The sequence below is a fragment of the Thalassophryne amazonica genome, chromosome 17 (genome assembly GCF_902500255.1).
Source record: "Thalassophryne amazonica chromosome 17, fThaAma1.1, whole genome shotgun sequence".
NCBI lineage: Eukaryota > Metazoa > Chordata > Actinopteri > Batrachoidiformes > Batrachoididae > Thalassophryne > Thalassophryne amazonica.
In genome coordinates, this window is record NC_047119.1 from 48,732,983 (window position 1) to 48,755,775 (window position 22,793).

The 22,793-nt window shown below is 41.5% G+C and overlaps 1 protein-coding gene across 1 annotated transcript in view; it reads left to right on the plus strand.

The window, feature by feature from the left end:
• Positions 1 to 9,801, plus strand: part of si:ch211-127i16.2 (probable flavin-containing monoamine oxidase A) — a 124,134-nt gene extending 114,333 nt beyond the window's left edge. Inside the window, exon 12 of the mRNA XM_034192710.1 lies at positions 9,112 to 9,801. Within this exon, the coding sequence (XP_034048601.1) occupies positions 9,112 to 9,463 (352 nt within the window). The 3' untranslated portion in view covers positions 9,464 to 9,801. The remainder of the gene's footprint in view (positions 1 to 9,111) is intronic.
• Positions 9,802 to 22,793: the final 12,992 nt, after the last annotated feature.

Below are 22,793 nucleotides of genomic sequence, written 5' to 3' on the forward strand. Positions count from 1 at the left end.
GTAGAGGAGATAAAGGTCTCTTTGTCACCGACGATCCAGCCGGCGGTGGTTGTTGAGGCTGTTCTGGCTCTCTGTGCTGAATTATCACATCTTCTTCTGCCTTACCTACAGCTGTCTTTTTCCTCGCTTTCTCTAATCGTCGCTTCTCTGCTCCTTTCTGTCTGTTCTCTGCTTCCTCCTCCCAAAATGCCACTAAATCTGCCCCTACTTTCTGCATCTTTTCTCATCACCTTTATGTTCCCGTTCTAACTCCTTCTTCAGCTTTTGTATGCTGATCAGGTTCAGTCGTCCGTCAAAGTCATGTTTATTTATCCAGGTCTCCAATTTCTTTGTTGCTTTTGGATTTTTTGCCTCCATAAATTTCCAGTCGTCAGTTGATAAATTTTCCTTATTTTTAGACGTCTTACCCCCCATTTTTATTATCCCTTGTTATAATTTGGACTTCAGACGGGGGCACACCTAGGGTGTTCTAAATCTGAAGTTTTCACACTTTCTTTGGACGTGACAATTAATTTGCCGTTGTGTGGTTGATTCCTTTCACCTCCCCGTAGGAAGCGGAATCACTTGCCTGCTGCTTCCACACGCACGGTTGTCACTAACGTTGTCCAAAGTATTACACTTTCACACAGTTATTTACACTTACACAAAACACTATTTACACATAGAAACACTTTTAATAATCGTACGCGTATCCTTATGCCAGGGGAGCTCGCCCTCCCGTGAAATTTAACTAATGTCCTGCATTAGGGGACTCCGCCGTCCCTGCCAAATTTAACTGCTTTTTTACAGTGCACCCGGGATTTCCTTTACGTATTAAAACAGAGGAGTCCGTATCCTCCTTCCGGAATTTAACTACGTGCGCCCCTCGCAACCGTAGAGGAGTCCGCCCTCCTTACAGAGTTTAACTGTGTTTCATTAACAGACGATTCTGTATCATCGCTTACGGAGTTTAACTGTTTTATGTGATCACTTTTATCCCCTACCGGTACGCGTATATAAACAGAGGAGTCCGCACCCTCCTTACAGAGTTTAACTGCTTTGCATTAGCAGACGATTCTGTATCATCGCTTGCGGAATTTAACTGTTTATGTGATCTGATCACCACTCACTCAGTACTGTTTACAAAGAAAATTTTTTACTCACTGACTCGACTTCCTGTCTGTCTTCTTCGGGAAAATCTCGTCAACCAGACGATGCCAACGGTGGTCGACAATTGCAGACACGATCAATCGGTCGATCAGACCTTGGCCAAGGATTTACGTCTGGACTTGGCGACCTCCGCTGGACACCTCTGGTGTTGTTGAGATCCCGGACGTAGCCCCCAGTCAATGTTGGGTATTTTCTCCTCCAAACATTCTTAAAACCTTTGATAAGACAAACAGAGTCAAGAAACACCAGTGAGACAGAAAGTCAAATTTTACGCGCGGAGTGCGGCCAGGCTGTACACCAAAGCTACACTAAAGTCTGGCCTGCTTTTCCGCTCTTTTTATTAAGAGACGCCCTCATCACATAAACAAGAAACTTGTCCTAAGGGTGGGGGTGATGCCGCAAGACAAGTTTCTTCCCATAACATAAACGCATACGTCAATAAGTGCAGCTTCAGGTCAGCACATCTCGTTCGTCTGTTGCAGGTATCAGCTGTTCTGCATCTGCCTGAAGTGTCCTGTCTTCCACACTCCTTCACACTAAACACCACATCACAATAGTCAAAACGTTCTCTTGCTCCCAGTCGTTAGAGGCTGCGAAAACAAAGTTATATTATAATAATAAGTACATCCAGCCCTTCATTCCCAGCTCAGATTGACCCCAGAGTGCTAAAACAAAATTGAATTCTCAGGATTGCATTAAGACAGGTGCAAAACAGCACATCTCCGTTCTCATGAGAAAGAAGACAAAGCTAAAACAAGGTTGAATAACACGTACATTCTCAGGGTGAAGTGCAAAACAGCACAACACCGTTCTCATGAGAAAGAAGACAAATGTACAAATGTTTAACAGTGATAACATATATACAAAATCCTTAACACTTTCATTGTCCGTTCATTTACGCCCCCTGTTGTGGGTCCGTGTCACTACACTTTCACAACACCATGTTCAGCCTGTGAACGTTTATTGTCGACTAAACAAGGTTTCTGGGAGACAACAGCAGAGATTCTTGTAATTAAACACAAACAAATATTTGACATTTCTACACTTAAATATATTCTCAAGTGAGTACTATTATTATCGTATACTACTCAACCAGAGAGTATGTGTGGATGCTGGCTGCAAACACTATCTTGAAAAAGTCTGCATGTCCCTTTACCACCCAGGGATTTACAAGGAGCATCTACTGCCTACAGATAAGCGAGCAGAGTTGTGCACGTGACTGCACCCTCATTAATGCATTACTGAAGAAATGGACAACAGCTCTTGTGGGAAAACGTCCAAAAAATTCATTTCTAATGACCTGTTTAGGGATTCACAGTGGTGAACAAATGAGGGATGCAGGGAGTTGGGGGGGCACAAATAATGCATTTGTGTAATGGCATTAAACCTACAGGGAGCAGAGGAAGCACAACATGACTCAAACTGCAGCTTGTAGAGGTAGACCCCATCCAGTCCTACACCATAAAGGAAATGGATCCTCAAGGACAGGCTGTCACCTTCACACACACACACACACACACACACACACACACAACAACAACAATGCAACTCGTGCATTAATTGAGAATACATTTGATGTAAGCTTCACTGATTTCATTAATGAGTGGTAGAGTCTAATATTTTATTTTGAGGTAGCATCATGTGAATACTGCGAAATCCCTGTGGTCGTTATAATTATAATAATTATCAAAGGCAGATCTCCCATCTGAGTAGTCAGAATGTTTTTTTTTTATTATTATTTGTAATTATTTTTTTAAGAATTCATGAAGTGGCTGTTTTCATGTATTTTAAATGTATGCTGAGAAAAACTAAAGAAAAAATAGCACAACCACTACAAACAATTATGAATAAATTAATCCCATACAGTTCGAGCCTTGCTAAATTAACAGCTCAAACAATGCACACAGAATGATACAAAGTTTCATGTAAAAAAAAAAAAACCACAAAATTCAAATGAATTTGAACTTTCAAATTCAATGAATTTGAATGATCGATGCATCTCCTGTCAAATAAAAAATAACGTTTCAGGCGTGCTAGAGGTTTTATATAAGTATGAAGTTATATAAGTTACCTCAAGCATAAAGCAAGAGGTCTAGAATGGAAATGGCGTTGTTCAAAATTAGAAGTATTTCACCTTGCGTGGCGTGATGCTATCTTAGACTATAAACATGCATTACTGGCTACAAAGCGGACTTACTACTCTGATTTGATCAACAAAAACAAGCATAACTCAAAGTTCTTGTTCGACACGGTAGCAACACTTTTGCATGGACAACCACCTGTAGTTCGCTCTCCTTTTACAGCACAAGATTTCCTGGATTACTTTGGAAAGAAAATAGAAGACATCAGGTTAAACATATCCCGGCATGCCTTAATCCAGCCACTACACCCTGCTACTGATGTGGGTGCCACTACTGAGGTATTACCTAGATTTACAGAATTTGACAGTATCTCACTAGGCATGCTGACAAAACTCGTAATGTCAACAAAAAGCACAACCTGTTTATTTGATCCTATACCAACAAAACTGTTTAAGGACCTGTGGCCCACTCTTGGGCCGACTGTGCTGGAAATGATTAATCTTTCTTTAACTTCTGCATCTGTTCCTAAATGTTTCAAATCTGCAGTGATTAAACCATTACTTAAGAAACCTAATCTTGACCCTAGTGTATTGACAAATTATCGGCCGATATCAAATTTATCATTTTTCTCTAAAATTCTGGAAAAAGTGGTGTCACGGCTGCTCCTAGACTATCTTACTGAGAATAATCTCTTTGAGCCACTGCAGTCTGCTTTTAGAAAATATCATTCCACAGAGACGGCTCTCACTAAAGTGGTGAATGATCTTCTGCTTACAATGGATTCGGACACCACTACGGTTCTGTTGCTGTTAGATCTCAGTGCTGCATTTGATACAGTGGATCATCATATTCTACCTGATAGGCTGGAAAATCGTTTTGGGATTACTGGGAGTGCCCTTGCATGGCTGACGTCATACTTGACCAGTCGTTCTCACTGTGTTTTGTACAGTAACACTACCTCTAACCTTAGTGACATGAAATTTGGGGTTCCACAGGGGTCTGTCTTAGGCCCCCTGATTTTCTCCCTTTATATAGCACCCCTTGGGCACATACTGCGGCGTTTTGGGATTACCTTTCACTGCTATGCAGATAATACTCAGTTATACATGCCGATAACTGCTGGTAATCTCGTTCACATAAAATCCTTAGAAGACTGCCTTGCAGCAGTGAGAAGTTGGATGTCTAGAAACTTCCTACTTTTAAACTCTGATAAGACTGAAATGATGGTTCTTGGTCCAGTGAGACATCGGCATCAATTTGAGCAGTTAACACTCAGCCTCGGCTCGTGTGTCATACATCACACTGACAAAGTGAGAAACCTTGGGGTAATTTTTGATCCTTCATTGTCCTTTGGCCTCCACATTAGAAATATTATGAGGACTGCTTTCTTCCACCTGCGAAATATAGCGAAGATTCGTCCCATCCTGTCTATAACTGATGCTGAGACCCTGATCCATGCATTTATCTCTTCTAGATTAGACTACTGCAATGTTCTATTTTCTGGTTTACTGCAGTCTAGCATTAGGGGTCTCCAATTGGTTCAAAATGCTGCAGCCGGACTTTTGACATGAAGCAGAAAGTTCAACCACATTACACCCATTTTGGCATCCCTTCACTGGCTTCCTGTCCCAGTGAGATCAGATTTTAAGGTTCTGCTACTAAGCTATAAAATTATTCATGGACTGGCACCTCCCTACCTAGCTGACCTAATTAAACCTTACGTACCGGCCCGGGCTTTACGTTCTCAGGGTGCAGGACTACTTTGTGTCCCTAAGGTGAATAAGAAGTCTGCGGGTCACAGAGCTTTCTCTTATCATGCCCCTGTTCTGTGGAATGATCTCCCTGCATCAATAAAACAGTCAGATTCTGTGGAGACTTTCAAGTCCAGACTTAAGACGCACTTATTTTCCCTTTCATATGGCTAACATACTGGTACATTTTTGTTTTACGCTTTTTACTCTTTTAATTCATTTATTAGTAACTGGAGCGGGCCACGGCCTCAACTTTACCTAAATTCTGGATCATTTAGTGAAGTTTAGGACTAGTGGCCGGCGATCACCTTAGTATTTCTCTGTTTTTCTTGTTGTTTAATGCTGGCAAATTATACAGTATTTTTTTGTCTTTCTGATGCCTGATTCTGTTTTTTCTCTCTGTTTAAGGTACAGCTCCATCCAGAGATGGGAGTTGTATTCGTGTTGGCAATCCTCCTGTCCTGTGCGCCAATAGCATTTCTTTACTCGTCCGTGAATTGTTCTGTAATTTGGCCCAAGCAGAGGGTCACCCCTTTGAGTCTGGTCTGCTTGAGGTTTCTTCCTTAGAGGGAGTTTTTCCTTACCACTGTTGCTCTGGGGGTTGGTAAGGTTAGACCTTACCTGTGTGAAGCGCTTTGAGGCAACTCTGTTGTGATCTGGCGCTATATAAATGAAAAGAAATTGAAATTGAAGTTAGATTTTTGTTTTCCACAGTCTGTCAACAGGAACATTTTCATGAATATTGAATTATCAGTTATAAGGCTCCTTTCAAAATATAAATAAAAAATATAGATTCCATTGGAGATGCACTGCCTAGAACAGCGGTATTCAACTTGTACCAGAAAGGGCAGAAAGGGTGCAGGTTTTCTTTACTCCTGGGCTACATGACAATGCAAAGAATTGTTGTGACATTATCATCTTCTTTTGGCTACTCCCGTATTGGTCACCACAACAGATGAATTGTTTCCATCTCACCCTGTCCTCTGTATCTTCCTCTGTCACACCAACCACCTGCATATCCTCCCTCAGCACATCCATAAACCTCCTCTGCCGATACAGATAATTTTCCAATCCAATACCAGACCTCTGTTTGCTTTAATATTATTATTATCATCATTACTGTTGATTTTATATGAAGATTTTCTAAAAAAGGAGAGCTGAAAGTACAGCTACAATTTTGTTGAGAACAGTTTTTCTCTCGCTGTGTTCATGCTGTGCAAACTTTTAACTTTTTGGAAACATGAAGCCTTTCAACTGTAAAATAAATGTATCATCACAGACGCTTGTGTGCAGGATTTTAATGGAGACTTTTTTCAGCGGACAGAATCTCTGTTCAGCTCCTCCTTGGCTGCACACTGAGCTGGCTTTTCATAGTGTTTGACAGCCTCGGGATAGTGAAGCGGCTAACTTTTTAGCGCACATTTTCAGCAACAGTTATTTTTTTGGAAAGTCCGTGCTTGACGAACAGACAATTTAAATCCGAGAGCCGGGCAGAAATTTGCCGCTAACCGCAACTAGAACACTGTGGAAGAGAGCTCTCTCAAACAGCCCGGCTTAAGAAACCTCCCCTCTCCCCTCCTCCCGCTTGGCAGTAAACAAGCAGAGAGCAAACAACAGCAGTTGAGAGGATTCACAGTGGCTCTTCTCTGGTGTCGGAAAATGTCACGGGTTGGATCGGCATTTTCTGATACGTGAATTACGTCGGTATTGGATCCAGGATTGGATCAGTCCCACTTCTTTTTTCGCCTTACACTGTATCTCCATGTACTCCTGCCTACTTTCTGCATCTCCCCAACTATTTCAATTCTTTTTCATCAGCTTCTTTCACCTTATACTTTCCTGAACATCTTTGTTCCACCACAAAGTCTCCTTGTCTTCCTTTTACTGTCCAGATGTCACACCTAGGACCTTCCTAGCTGTCTCCCTCACCACATCTGCAGTACTTTTCCAGTTGTCAAAAATTTCTTCCCCTCCATCCACTGCTTGTCTCACCTCCTCAGTGAATTTCACACAACATTCTTCCTCCTTTTGCTTCCACCATCTGATCCTTTGTTGAGCTCTGACTCTCTTCCTCTTCTTCACCCCTAAAGTCATCCTACAAACCACCATCCTATGCTGTCTAGCTACACCTTTTCTCCAGACTGTGGTGGTCCACTGCTCCTAGTGGTTGGATTGTGTCTAACTGCAATTAGGATAGGTTAAATGAAGAGGACAAATTTTGTTGTATGTATGGATATGTACAATGTCAATAAAGGCTCTATTCTATTCTACACTGTCCCCTGCCACCACCTTACAGTCTCCAGTATCTTTTAGCTTACATCTCCTACAAAGAATGTAGTCCACCTGTGTGCACCTTCCTCCAGTCTTTTTATGTCACCCTGTGCTCTTCCCTTTTGCTAAAGTAGGTGTTCGCCACAGCCATTTCTATCCTTTTTGCAAAATCAACTACCATCTGTCCTTTCACATTGCTGTCCTTGATACCATATCTACCCATTACTTTCTCATCTCCTCTGTTCCCTTCACCAACATGCCCATTGAGGTCCGATCACGACTCTTTCATGCTTGCACAGATTCTCCACCACCTCATCTAGCTCACTCCAGAAATCTTCTTTCTCCTTCGGCTCACAACCTAGCTGAGGGGCAAATGCACTGATGATATTCATCATCACCCCTTCAATTTCCAACTTCATACTCATCACCCTGTCAGACACTCGCTTAACCTCCAACATAGTATTAACATACTCTTTCTTTAAAATGACCGCAACACCATTTCTCTTGAACCCACCACCTATGCTCCTGCTCTTACTTCCCTTCCACTTGGTCTCTTGCACACACAATATGTCTGCCTTTGTCCTCTCCATCATGTCCTCCAGCTCTCTCCCTTTACCAGTCATACTGCCAACATTCAAAGTTTCAGCTCTCACTTCCATCTTTCTAGTATTCCTCTTCTCCCACGGTCTCTGGACACATTTTCCTTCTCTTCTTCACCCAGCAGTAGCCCAATTTCCGCCTGTACCCTGTTGGACAATGGCACAGGTGGGGTCATTGTTAACCAGGGTCTCAACTGATCCGGTATGGATCAAAAAATGATTTATTTATTTTACTTTTGTGCAGTACCGTAGCTCCATGAAAGCCTGCAATACACCACACACAAAAATAACAGCATAGGCAAGCACATGCTGGGATGGTGGCCAAGTGGTTAGTTCAATTCAGTACGAAAAGTACGGAAAGTTCCTAGTATCGCTGACCGAATGGTCCCCTTAAAAAGTGGTCCACCCTGCCTTTACTGTGCATGCGTCATTTTGGACCACAGCAGCACGTCTGAGACTGACTCTCTACACACAAAGCAATCAAAAGAAATAATGTGATTATTGACCATCAGATGACCGAGTAAAACCTCTTAAATCATTCTAAATCATTTACACAAGAAAACTGGAAATACAAAGTTCTACAATTGGGAAACAAGGTTGCAATAAAACATACTAGCACTGAAACAACTGATGTTCCAGCAAAAGGGGGAAAACACAACCTTGTGGTTTAAACAGACTGAGATGTGATTACAAATAGGAGGCAAGTGTACACAAATCAGTTAAATCAACACGGTGTAATGGCAAACGAGACAAAGCAACTGAAACAAGACATGATGCCAAAGTAAATCAAAGACAAAAACAGAAATAACCAGAACAGATAACACTTAGAAATCAACTAGAACAGAGCATACTGAAAAATCAATAAAAACAGAAAATACTAAGAATGATCTAAACATGACAGGACGTGAACAAATGAAAGACACCACAAGGAGATAGAGACAGAGACAGACATAAGTATCATGAGAAAACCCAAAAGTAGGTTCCTCCCTGTGCATCCAAACATTGGAAGTTTTTCATCTGTTCAGCCAGTCCAGGATTAGTCATAAGGACCATTTTAATTTTGTCTTTGTTAAAATGCAGCACTAACACAACCTCTTATTTGCTAAGTCTACAATCAGATGACTCCTCAGGTATATTATATTAAGTATCAAAGCTGATCTCCTTCTGGCAGGACTCAGTAAGCTTATGAAGCAACAGCCAGCATGTGCCACAGAATCCCAAGCAAACACACACTTGACATCTCATTGATCTTCTTTACAGGATCCACTGGTCAGGCACTGAGACAGCCACCCAGTGGTGTGGTTACATGAGTGGTGCAGTCCAAGCTGGTCAACGAGCAGCTCTGGAAGTCCTGGCTGAAATCTGCCCCATGAAGCTGACCCGCGAGGACCAGGAAGAAATCCAACATTATAAAACTGTTGACGTTCCAGCACAGAAAACACCTTCATTATCCATACCCCTGTCCCTGTGCAGGAACAAAGCTGTGGTCATAGCAATACTGACAATTAGTGCTGCTGTCCTGCTGATACGGCATCAAAACACAATACACAAAATCAAGATCTGTTTCACAAGTGTGCCTTCAACAGCCATGCATTATATGTTCAAAGTGTAAAAATATACATTCCACATAATAAACTCCACCTACAGGCATACATTAGCCTCCATTTATCAGTTTGTTTAATGTATGAGCAGGTTTTCTTGATTTAAAAAAATGCTACTTGGTTTATTTTGGCAAATATTTAAATTACACATTTAAAATAAAGTGATTTTAGTGAAATATTACTCTTTTAAGCTCAGAGTTTGTTAATTTCGCTGAGAAAAGCATTCAATTTTCATACTTCAAGAACCATTAGAAAATTGAAAATTCATTGACAATTCATATTTTTATAGTTTCTGGCAATGATACAGTAGATCGTGTAATTATATTTTAAAAAAATTACAATAAGAATTTTATGAAAGCTATTTTATTAACAATAAAAATATATTACAATTTTACAGTCCATCCAGAAATTATTCACAGGTACGGCAGCGTTACGTTAAGTGCACACTCTAGCATTGCTATATCCAACTTTTTAACATAGAGATACATTGTGTATTTGGGAGTGGTATTTGCTGTTGATTTCCAAATCTAAGTAATTATTTGTTTGAATTTAGTTATATTTCTGTTGTCAGGGCCTTGTGGCCTTGGATAATATTGCCCGGGAGTAATATAAAACCAAATTAGCAGTTGCAGGACTGGCATATGGTATCGGACATACCAACTCGAAGCTGGACGATGGAAAAATAATCCTACACAATGGCCAGATGTTTAACCTCCCGATATTTATTCCTACCTCATAGACACACCAGGTTTTTATGAAAGTAATTTGTATTTTATATCATTTATGTCATGTATGTCTTGTGAATTGCTGGGCTGCCCCAGAACCGAACATGCTACTGATATTTCTCCCAAACTAACGCATGATACTGATCGATGTGATGCATAATCCTCTTGGTGTGTCATCAGTATGCTTTATGAAATACTGGCCTGTGCCGAGGAGGGCCATGCTGCCCAAATTTTGCATTCTATGTTTTGTTTATATATAATTTATTGTGATGGATTTTAATTTTCTTTCTTGCTTTATTGGTACAACCCACTGCCTCACATTGCCCGTGCATTTTAAAAAACAAAAACTGGTTAAAATGGAAAATACTTGCATCTCAAACAATCCACCCAGCTCGATTATTGTTATTACAGTTTTTTTCCAACTGCTAACACACTAAAATGGCATCCATAGCAATATTATTTTAACTGACACACACAGCAAAACCTCCTCTCAAGTCTACAAAAGTCTAAATGCGGTTTCTGCTGTACACACATTTTGCAATTCAAAATGGCACTTTTTAAATGAACTGTTGAACACGGTTCTCTGTATAAAACACAACAATCTGACATAAAGTCACATTATTGCAATTTCAAAACACTGCCATTCAAAATGACACTACATGAGCTAATAGGTCAAAATATGTACCACCTTGCCAAACACCTGAATGCTTAACTGTTAACACTTCAATCAGCAAATAAGCACTATAAAAAGACCACAGGTGAGCAGCTTTTTCTTTTACAACAACAATGGAAGATGTTGCAGAGAGAAGAGGAAGAGGGAGGGTGAGAATGAGAGGGGGAGGAAGAATGAGAGGTAAAGGCAGAGCTGGCAGAGGACTTCATGGCCAAAGAAGACAACAACTCAAATGAAATCAGAGCAATCTTAGTTAATCATGTCATCAACCATGGGCTGACAATGCGAGAAGCTGGACAGAGAGTGCAGCCCAACTTGAGCCGTTTTACTGTCGCCTCTGTCATCTGGACATTTAGACTGGAGCACAGGTATATGTAACCAAAATTTCTTTCACACTATGTAGTACACCCCATGTCATAGTGTATAAGTTGGGTGACACCTGTTTACTTCATGAATGGATGATGCCATAGGCTAACTGTACAAGTTTCCTGTACGAGGTACAGGAAGCTGCCATTGTAAACGTGGTTTTGGAAAATAATAAAATCACATTACGTGAAATTCAAAGCCACATCATCCAAGACAACACCATATTCAACAACTTTCAACGAGTCTGTCCACATTGGCTCGCATTCTCAAGCGAAACCAAATCAGACTGAAACAACTTTATAAGGTGGCTTTTGAGAGAAACTCTCAAATAAAGAAAGAGCTCAGACGTGCATATGTGGATGCAAGTACAATACTGACTGCAGTACACTACACGCAACATGTTTTCCAGTGTACTGGATAGCATCATATTGACTTTGTTCTTTGTTTTCAGGGACTACTGGAAATGGATGCTCATACAGTCCCACATGAGTTCATCTTCATAGATGAGGTTGGTTTCAACCTAGCAAAGACCAGAAGAAGGAGAAGAAACAGGGAAAAAACTTTTCTATTCAAATTTTTGGTATCATTTCTTTGCATCATGTTGAATCACATGGTATCGCACCAAATCGCATCATATCAGATTGTGAGGAATTGAATCGCCATCACTATACATACAACCCCAATTCCAATGAAGTTGGGACATTGTGTAAAATGTAAAAACAGAATACAATGATTTGCAAATCCTCTTCAACCTATATTCAACTGAATACAACACAAAGGCAAGATGTTTAATGTTCAAACTGATAGACTTTGTTGTTCATTCATTCATTCATCTTCTACCACTTAGTCCAATTAAGGGTTGCGGGGCGGAGCCTATCCCAGCAGTCATAGAGCGCGAGGTGGGGTACACCCAGAACAGGACGCCAGTCTGTCGCAGGGCCACAAAGAGACAAACAAACACAGACACACCCACACACACACCTACGGACAATTTTTAAAGATCCCAATCCACCTAACCCGCATGTCTTTGGATGTGGGAGGAAACCGGAGCACCCAGAGGAAACCCACGTAAACACGGGGAGAACATGCAAACTCAACACAGAAAGGCCACGGGAATTGAACCCACAACCTTCTCGTTGTGAGGCAACAGTGTTAACCACTAAGCCACCGTGCTGCCCTGACTTTGTTGTTTTTGTGCAAATATTTGCTCATTTTGAAATGGATGCCTGCAACAGGTTTAAAAAAAAGTTGGGACGGGGCAACAAAAGACTGGGAAAGTTGATGAATGTTCAAAGAACACCTAATTGGAAACAGGTGTGTGTCATGATTGGGTATAAAAGGAGCATCCCCAAAAGGCTCAGCCATTTACAAGCAAAGATGGGGTGAGGATCACCACTTTGTGGACTGTTGAACAACTGAAGTCATGCAACAAGCAAGAATGGGAAAGAATTCCACCTACAAAGCTTCAACAATTACTGTCCTAGGTTCCCAAACGCTTATTGAGTGTTGTTTGAAGGAAAGGTGATGTAACACAGTGGTAAACATACCACTGTCCCAGCTTTTTTAAAACATGTTGCAGACATACATTTCAAAATTAGCAAATATGTGCACAAAAACAATAAAGTTTATCAGTTTGAACATTAAAAATCTTGTCTTTGTGGTGTATTCAATTGAATATAGATCGAAGAGGATTTGCAAATCATTGTATTCTGTTTTTATTTACATTTTACACAACGTCCCAACTTCATTGGAATTGGGGTTGTATAACAGGAGCCTGAAATGGCTAAAATCAACAAGCAGATAAACATTTAAAAAAAAAAAAGAGAGAGAGAAAAAGCACAGTGATAACTGATCAGAGTTTGTTACGGTGCATTTCTGCTGATACATGACTGAAAGTGGCGTATCTGTCGTACTGTTGGCTTGTCATATAGTCCTGCGACGCGCCGCTCGATACGTGTTCTCCAGCTGGGATGTCCAAGAGCACAGATCACAACAGCATTCGCTGTGAGCAGACACACCCCGCCTTGTCTGTTCAGCACCCAGACCTACATATCTCTGTGGTCATTCATTTTCGTTATTTGTTACATAATTGTGTATGTAGGTATTGTTGGTAGGTATTGTGCTGTTTGGACCTAGTGACACTTCCAAAATCAGTGTTGATCTGGGTCCCATGAGTCAGTATCTGACACAGACCGCAACAAACCTGGGTGTAAAACTGGACAGTGATCTTAAATTCGATACTCAGATTAGGTCAGTAGTCAAGTCTACTTCCTATCAACTTAGACAACTGGCCAAGGTGAACCGATTTCTTTCATAGGCATCATTTTGAGACTTTAATCCATGCTTTTTGTTATGTGCAGACGCAGGTTGAGGAGCGGACCAACGTCTGACCGAACCCAGCGCTAAATAACCAGAAAGCGGTTCCAAAAACAAAACAATTTTATTTCCCCTCCAGTGCAATAATTAGTGTACAACATAAATATTTGGTTTGTCTGGCGGAGTGAAGGACGGCGCGCTCTCCAGCGCCCAAAAGGATCGAAGCCTCGGCACTTCTGGACTCAGATTCACCGCCAAACACCCCCCAGGTGGACACGACAAACTGACTCTGCGAAGGATGGAAAAGGTGAGGTAAGTCAACAGAGCTACAGCAAATATCCTTCAGAGGCACACACTATCAGAGGCACACACTATCAGCAACACATTCAGGTCTGAATTTAAGCTTTATGTAAATGAGCAGCTTCTCACAACAGGTGGAGGATCATCAGTCCGTACGCCACGGCAGTGAGAAGTCAACTGCACAATTTTCATCAATGTTCAAATATACTGCGTAACAAAATGCCAAATTACTATTAACGATCATTCAGACAATAATCACCTCTGATGTGTGCTGACAGTATGTGTCCCTCACCCGTCCTCCTTCACAGGCACGATGTGTCAAACCCTGGCGCGGTCCTCGGCGTCTCACAAACGAACGTCACAAGGTCGAGTTCCCGGCAATTCTGCTTGAACCACTCATGGCTTAAATGCAGAACGCCATCTCATTATCTGCTTCAGCTGAAAGTCTTTAAGTTTGCACATGAGCATTATCCACAGGTGCTGCGAGTCAGTAGGCCTGCACGTGAACATCCTCCACAGGTGCAGCTAATAATGCTGATGAGGGTGAAGGACTCTTCTGCCAGCACCTTCTCCACAGACAAAAAACAGTTTGTATACCACCTGGAGAGCAAAGAAAAGAAAACAACACAAAAACATCCAGCCAAACCCCCCAACACACAACACTTTTATCACTAATCGCCTGGACTATTGCAAGGCACTTTATATTGGGCTGAATCAGACTCTGCTTACTCGCCTACAGATGGTGCAAAATGCTGCTGCTTGACTTTTAGCTGGTGTTAGGAGGTGCGAGCACATTACACCGGTTTTGGCCTCACTTCATTGGCTCCCAGTTCGTTTTAGAATTGATTTTAAAATTCTTTTATTTGTTTTTAAATGTCGTCATGGCTTTGCCCCGCTATATCTGTCTGACCTGCTCCATTTATATGTCCCTTCACGCTCACTCAGGTCAGCTGATTTGTCACTGTTGGTTATCCCAAGGTCAAAGAGGAAGCGTAGAGGTGACCGAGCTTTTTCAGTCGTTGTCCCAAAACTGTGGAATGATCTTCCTTTGCACATTAGGCAGGCTGATTCTCTTTCTGCTTTAAAAACATCTCTTAAAACACATTTATTCTCTTTGGCTTTTAATGCAGTTTGACATGTTTTTTTTGTTTGTTTTGTTTTTGTTTGTTTTTTTTTGTGTTTCTGCTTTTAACTGTGGTTTATTTATTTATTTTAACTTGCCTGTTCTTGTTGTGTACAGCGCTTTGGTTGTTGGTATGCATTTTAAAGTGCTTTATAAATAAATTGAGATTGAACTGAGATTGAGATGTAGGTATTGTTGTAATTATTTATATACCTGTCATGGCTGTGGTTTATGTGTTTGTAATGTGTGCACTGAGCTGTCATTCCAGCTGTCAGTGTGCTGCGATCAGCTGACAGGCCCTGCCCTGTGCTGTGGGCAATCAGACCTGGCTGACCAGCCCCAATGGGATCAGATCTGTACATACATATAAACATTTTTATGCAAGTGTGGTCCCCCCCCACCCCAGCATGCCATATGTGTTGGGGAAGCGGGGGAGGGGGCGCAACACACACGCACAAGACACATGCACCGCATGTGTGTTGCTTTGCAACTCCACAGTCGTGGGGCACTTACTGTAGACAAACTTCACATCCACCTCAAAAGTGATCGTCTGCTGACTGTTTCTGTGCTAATAGTGCGAATGGCTACAGATTTTCTAAGTGACAAACAAGCGGTGTTAGATGTTCATGTGTGTGACCTGGAATTTGGTCGACACCTAATGCGAGAGGGTTCGATGGGCTCTCACAGGGCACACTCCGTCTTTCAGCCGCTGGTCTGTGCAAACAGTTGAAGCAACAGTTGTACGAGGCGTTGGAGGCAGCTTTGATTTTACACATATTGCATACGATTCCTGCTTCATGTGCAGTTCGACCACATTTGCACTATGTGTGAAGGGACCCAAAGATTTGCACTCCAGCAGACAGAAAAATCAGAACTGAATCTTCCTGCAAAGTTGGCACGTTTTTTCTTTCAGAAAGTTGAAGTGCACCATTTTTGATATTCCATTCTGCACAGAGTGAGTGTATCTTTCTTGCTGAGGTTAATAAAAATGTCGGAATCTCACGTCATCAGCTGCAGAAACACTTTAGAAGCACTGCACCAGACACATGCAGCTTCTGTCAATCAGTCACTATTATAATCTGTTCCTCTTTTAGTCATTTAATCAAGAAAAACACGAGATTTTAAATTAGTTTTACTGCAAATACATTGGTTTTGACTGGATTTATTCAAACACCAGCCAACAACATGGTTTAAACTGCTTTTAAACTCCTTTACTAAAACTGGTGAGCCTGGGTAAAGATCTGTTTAACTGCATTATGATTCAACAATGACGAGTTTTTGACAAATGACAGAAATGTTCTCTGAAGTGTGTCTTGAACCCATTTTCAAATTTTCTATCCGGTTGTCAAACCTCCATCCCTCCCTTCTCCGCCTCCACCTCCGTTAACCGCATTCGTCTCTTTCTATGGTCAGAACACTTAATAAAACTTGTTTCTTCTAATTTACATATTTTATTATGCACATGTAAAATATACATGTCTGTTTGTTAATAAAAAATTATTTATTAAAATAAACAGGACGTTAAAGTACAAACTTCACTTTCCCCCCCGAATGACATGAACAGGAAGCGATAGCAGCTCGCAGCAACTCCCATTGAAAATAACGGAGAAACGACTTGAGCGTCTGACATTTTTACATAAAACAAACGCAGTAACAATGTGTAAAAACCCAGTTAATATATCCAGGAGAGTTTTAGGCACAATATACAAAGAGTTTTATGTTGCGAAGTTAATGCTGTTGTCCGTGTGCAGCGGTGTAAGTGCAGCCTGATCAGATCGTCTCAGTGCAGTTCTTAATGTTAATGACAGCGCGCCTTTTTTGTTTGGAGCCGGAAGTTGAAAATCACATGATGCGTTACGTCACACTTAACAACCGGATACTGAATCAAACTGAATTCAAACAGTTTAAGTTTGAGATGGTGTGTCGTAAAATTAACGTCTTTGCATTAGGGGCTTTTTTTTCTTTTCTTTTCTTTTTTTCTTTTTTTTTTAGTAGTGTAACTGATCATAGCTAATTCATGAACTATATGCACCACTCATGATTTGGTGAGAGTATGAATGTGCTTTTACTCTGACAGCTCCTCTGTCGCTGTGTTTTCTGTGTAGCTTTACTTCCTGTTCACTGGTTTCTGGGTTCAAGTGTCTGCAGTTCTATGGTCAGTTGCCTACTGTTCTTTATAATTTCTCACATTGCATAACATCCTCACCAGATTGCCTTGCTTCATGCCTGCTCTTTCCTGAACCTTCCCTGCTGATTTGGGATTTGGTGGCCTGGTATGACAGGTCTCTGTGTACTGAATCTCTGCTGCTCCCCTTAAAGACTCATTCGACTGATTACCTGTGTACTTAACCTCTGCCTGTGAAAATGACCAATCTGCTCACCTGCCTCTCTGCAAGAACTGTTGGACTGATTCCGAATGCCCAAATATAGCCTGCTGGGACTTTGCATAATAAACCATCTTTTACATACATTCTCTGCTCTGGGGTCACCGGTTGAAGCATTACAAAATATCCTACGAGCACTTTTGTGTGAGACACGGCCATGACTCTCCAACATTGAAAGTTATTGCTCCACAGTGTTCTACATTCAATCTTTTGCTTCAACCAATGTCTTCTCACAGTTTAAGGAGTGAAAGCCAAAAAAGTGAGAGAAATTATGCAATATATGAAACCACACATTACAAAGAGCTTTTCAAAAGGAGAGAAAAGCAAACGTGTAAAAAATAAAGCAGGAAAGAAAGCATGAAGGAAAAAATGCGTTTATACAACATCACAGAAATGGACAATTCCATCTCAAGTCATCAAACAGCTCCTGACTGACCATTGTAAGGTTACCCAAAGAAATTCAACAATGTGACAAAATTCTGTTATAATGGAAGAAACTAACTGAGATTTTTTTTCCAGGCAAATCTGAAATGATCAAGAAGCTATTTGATGAACTGAAATTGCAGGTTACTTTTACAGCTGGGTGGACTGAGGCAATGATGATCGAGTGTCTCGTCCAAGGACACAGACAGGTAGTCTGAAGCATCCAGTTCTGCATACTGGCTACATGGCTCCCTGCTCTATGACTGAGATGGAATGAAAATTCAAAACAAAAATTAACTCTGCAAAAAGAGTTTCTTCAACTCTACCAAAAGCTTTCAGGGTGCCCAGCTGTTCTGCCGTGATGTGCACACTCAAACTAAGCATGCACTGTGCACTGAACACCAACGGCATGCCATGCATCTAAAAGGTTGTCTGATCCCTGCCACTTATTTCCAAGACAACGTCCATTGCGGGCTTCGCTCACATTTTGTCTCCTTTATTCCCATAAACAACCACTGGCTGAGCCGCTTGCTTTCTGAGTGATGTTGATGTTGAGTGAGTTCACACTCACTCAACACCGACAAAAAACAACAGCCCAGTCACCTCAGTATTTCATACACTACTTGAAATACAATACCATCTCTGTGAAGGTTTACATATTGAGGCTTAACAATAAATGAAAATAATCACACCAGCTGTGATCCAACATAGCGAAGCCAAAACAGAGCTCACTATAATAAAAAGACAATGAGTGCCGCTAAGCTCAAAACACAGCAATGTTTTATTAACTCTGCTGCCGGACACAACTCCACAACAATATTGACAAGTTATGAATAAAACAGATGTTATCATCAGAAAGATAGACTATCGTGCAATGCACGCTTTGTTGTCACTGCACTTTTGGTTTTGCTGTAGAACTCGATTCCATTGGTGTGATACCTTCAAAGGGACTCACCCTCTACTGCATGATCGTGCAAAGGCAAAACAGCCCCCCAATCCCCTAATCTCTAGTTTCAACCTACTGCATCCTGCTTCACTATGAGGCAGAATACATATTATGCATATGACAGACCTCACTGTTGATCAGTTTTGCTGTGACTTCTGTGAAGGATTAAAAATTTGGCCCATCAAAGAAAGTTTAGTGCTTAATCACTGTCTGACTCGTCATATTTCTTGCACTCCAGCTCTTCCAATATATCTGTCACTGTAATACTTAATTTATGCTGCTCTGTATCCACAACTCTGCAGCCACGCAGAGCCTTCTGCGTAACTGTGAACTGCCTCCAAGCCCCTCTCTGTAGTCTGACATGCACCTCCCAAAAATTGTAACTAGACAGAGACTACATGGAAACCGCATGGAGACCGTACAGACTGCGATTGGTCCGCTAACTACATCTTTCCCGAAATCTCATTTTTACGATTTCACAATAAATGTCTTTCACAACCATAGATGTTATGGGATAGTAGGCTAGTCTTCATGAAAAATGTTGTGTTCCCTCCTGTTCTGGTGGTGAATTGCATTGTGGCGCCTACCAATACGTTAACCCTGACGGAGAATTTTAAATGTTCACGACTGTGTCAAAGCGATTGAGTGGCCACGGAGTTACCAGTAGGCCTTAAGGGTGTAGTGATTCTGAAAGATTTCTGCCATTTTCATTTTGCTGTTGTGCAGGTTATTTTTTGACGCGCACTTGTTGCCAGATCCAACACCTTACCGACCTGCTTCTGATCATAACTGGAAATCATGTCTGAAATCCTCTGACAGTAGGTATTTATCCACCACAGATACAGGAGGCGTTATGTCAACATCCCATTGGAGAACACTGTTCTGCATGGTTTCCAAGTCATTGTGCTCTGCAGAGAACTCAATATTTTGAACCATTTGAGAGCTACCAAACACCAGATGGAAAAAAAAATAGATGGGGGTTGACCAGATAGATATGAAGAAGAAAAAAGTTTAGGACAGACATTCTCCAGGATCAGGGTTGGAGACTCCTGTCTTTAGCTACAAGCGACAGCATGCGTCACAAGCATAGCGATGACTTGCAGTTAATTTTTCAATCAGAGTGTGCGTTTTGCAGTGACAAGAGACAACGGTTGCTCTGCCAACAAGTAGGAGGGGTCAAAGTACACCTGAAGTTTATTTTATGCAAATACTGAGCAACACAACATGGCGGCTGCCAATCATAGTGAATAGTCAGCGAGACATCAACTGGTTGTTCGCTCAAACAAAGTGATCTAAGATTGCGGAAAATGCTCCACAACAGCTGTGTTTCTGTATAAATCTAACATGTTTCTCATATATTTTGGAAAAGTAAGCGAGAAATAAACACTTCTCAATCTAAAAATGCTGTTTTTGTAACCACATAACAACTCTGAAGCAATTTCCAAGACATGTTACGGAGATGTAGTGGTCAAGCCCCAAGAACACCCATCAAGCTCAAGTTGAATTTCTTGGTGACAGATGCACTATGATGAATCTGTTTAATTAAGCACAGGCACTGTATATATGCATGTTCGCTCGCCCAGCCGTGCGTATATTTATATATTACTTGTTACAATTTTTTGGATTATTGGGAGGTCAACAACCCTGGAGGTTATGGCCTAAAACGACTATGACAAGCAACAAAGCGTGCCGCCATCATTTATAGCTACTATGACTGTAGTACTAGAGCAATGTTAGATTACCCCGAGGAAAACGTGACACATCATCAGAGCACCACAAAACCTCCCTCATAGATGTAACAGATTGTCTGACAGTTCCTCACTATCCAGATTCACAATCATTTACTAAAAATGGAAGCCCTAGGATCTGGGGCAGGTGTGGTGGCAGCCAAGTGGTTAGTGCACTTCATTTCAGTGCAGAAGGTTCCCAGTTCAAATCCCACACCTGCCACATTTCCCCATGTAATATGGAGTTGCATCAGGAAGGGCATACGGTGTAAACCCTGTGCCAATTCAACATACAGATCCACTTTGGATTTACTGCGGTGACTTAGTTAAAACAAGGGAGCAGCTAAAGGGACTTACTGGAAGTGCCAGCATTCTACAGCTATATGCATCATATTCCTTTGGAAAATCATTGTTAGTACCATATCAAATATTGTTGCTTGCACTTTTTTGGCTACTTTCATTTTGAACTTGGTCTCTAAATAAAAGATATAATACTCTGTACTTTCACTTTTGCTTTCCATGTGAAATACCTTCCCTCAGTTCTTCATCGATATGGCATTGAGTGACCTGAATACTTGTTTGTACATAAAATATTTCAAAAATATGCCATCTTTTGAGGGCGCTGTGAAGCACAACAATGTGAGATGTTGAATCTTTATACTCAGTTTTAAAAAGGTGAAGGCGGTGAGAGTAGACATTGCATCATCTCAGTAATTCTGCCACAGCCAGTGAAACATTCTGGATAACTTAATGCCTCCGCCAGAGGCCAGATACACCCACCGGCTTTCCGTGTATGAAGAGCATCTGATGAATGTTCAATAAACGCTCTTAAAAGTATGAAATGAGTTTTCTGAAGTCAGTGCACGAGTCCTGTGAAGGCTAAGCTTATTAAGATTCCAGGTATTACACCACATACTGTGACCAACCACACTGTGTGACCTGAATAGAAATTTGGGATAATTGGCAGCTGCAATAGAAAACTTTCAATGGACAAGCTTCAGCTTTTCGGATAATATTCCAAACTTCAAAATTCTACACAGGTTTTACAAGTGGATAGCTTTCATTCCAGCTCTGCTGTGCAAGAACGTCAATTTTCAAAATGATAGGCATTTCAAAACTGGTTCAATCTTTTGACGAATCTTTCAGTAAACTGACATTTTTGCCACATGCTGTATAGTCAGAGCTGTTAGCAATGGTGAATCTTCCAGAATGCTCCCTTGGATTCACTGATCTTTCCCCGCAATAGAAGAAACTAACAGCAAATTTAAAAGTACTGACTGAAAAAAACACGTGATGCTCCATTTGCAAGTGAACAACTCAGCAAACAAATATTTTCAGTGAAAAAAAAAGGATCTCATTGAAATCAGTCAATCTGGCTCCATGTTCATTCACACAGATCCTTTTTCAAACTCTCACTGCTCAAAACCACATTAACAGCTGCGGTACAAACACATCAGTCATGTGATAGATTTTCACTCTGGCAGTTGGATGTTTGTGACCTTTTAGAAAACACTTTGAAAAATGCTTGTTTCAGACACTGGTTCAAAGTTTCAACATTGGTATCCTTATGTTCCACACAGTATTGGAATACACCCACTTCTGGAAGAGGACTGTCATACCCTCTTCACAGATAACACGATTGAAGCCGACTGGCGCACGAAGGAGTAATTGCATACCACTCATGAAAAATCTGAGCCGCCTCAAAGGCCTCGTACAGCTGTTGCCACAACCATTCGTGCACACAAGCGGACAAAAGACAGCGAATGCCCATTCGGCCCCCTCTCGGTAGGTGTTGGCCAAATTCCAAGTGACACACACGAACATTCAGCACCTCTCACTGGACATTTAGAAGGCGGGGCTGTTTGTGCTCTCAGCACAAGGGTAGACAGCAGATGACCACATTGGAGCTGACTGTGAAAATTGTCTAAGTGCAACACGAGTGTGGCGTAACCTAGCAACACATGGGTGTGACTGTGCCGAACTGCCCCCCCCCCCCCCACCACCACCACCCACACACAAATGGCTTGTGGAGTGTGTCGTCGTCGCCCCCCAACATACACACACCATGAATCCTACCTGTGCCAGAGGGTCCCGGAGTCCGGTCGCTGTCCAGCACAGTGCGGTGCTAGAACAGCTGACCATTGTGTACTGCAACTCAGCTGGTGAACATGCAATGCACGTGTGAGTAAGGCGCTCATGAGGACCGGCCAGCATCTGAGTGCGTGGCATGGTGTGAAGCCGGCCAGGCAGGCTGATGTTACTTCCACCACGTAAATTGTAGTTTACATGACAGACAGAAAGAGTGGAGATCAAATTAAACAAATAAGGGTAAAGGCGTGAACTCATTCATGTGTGATC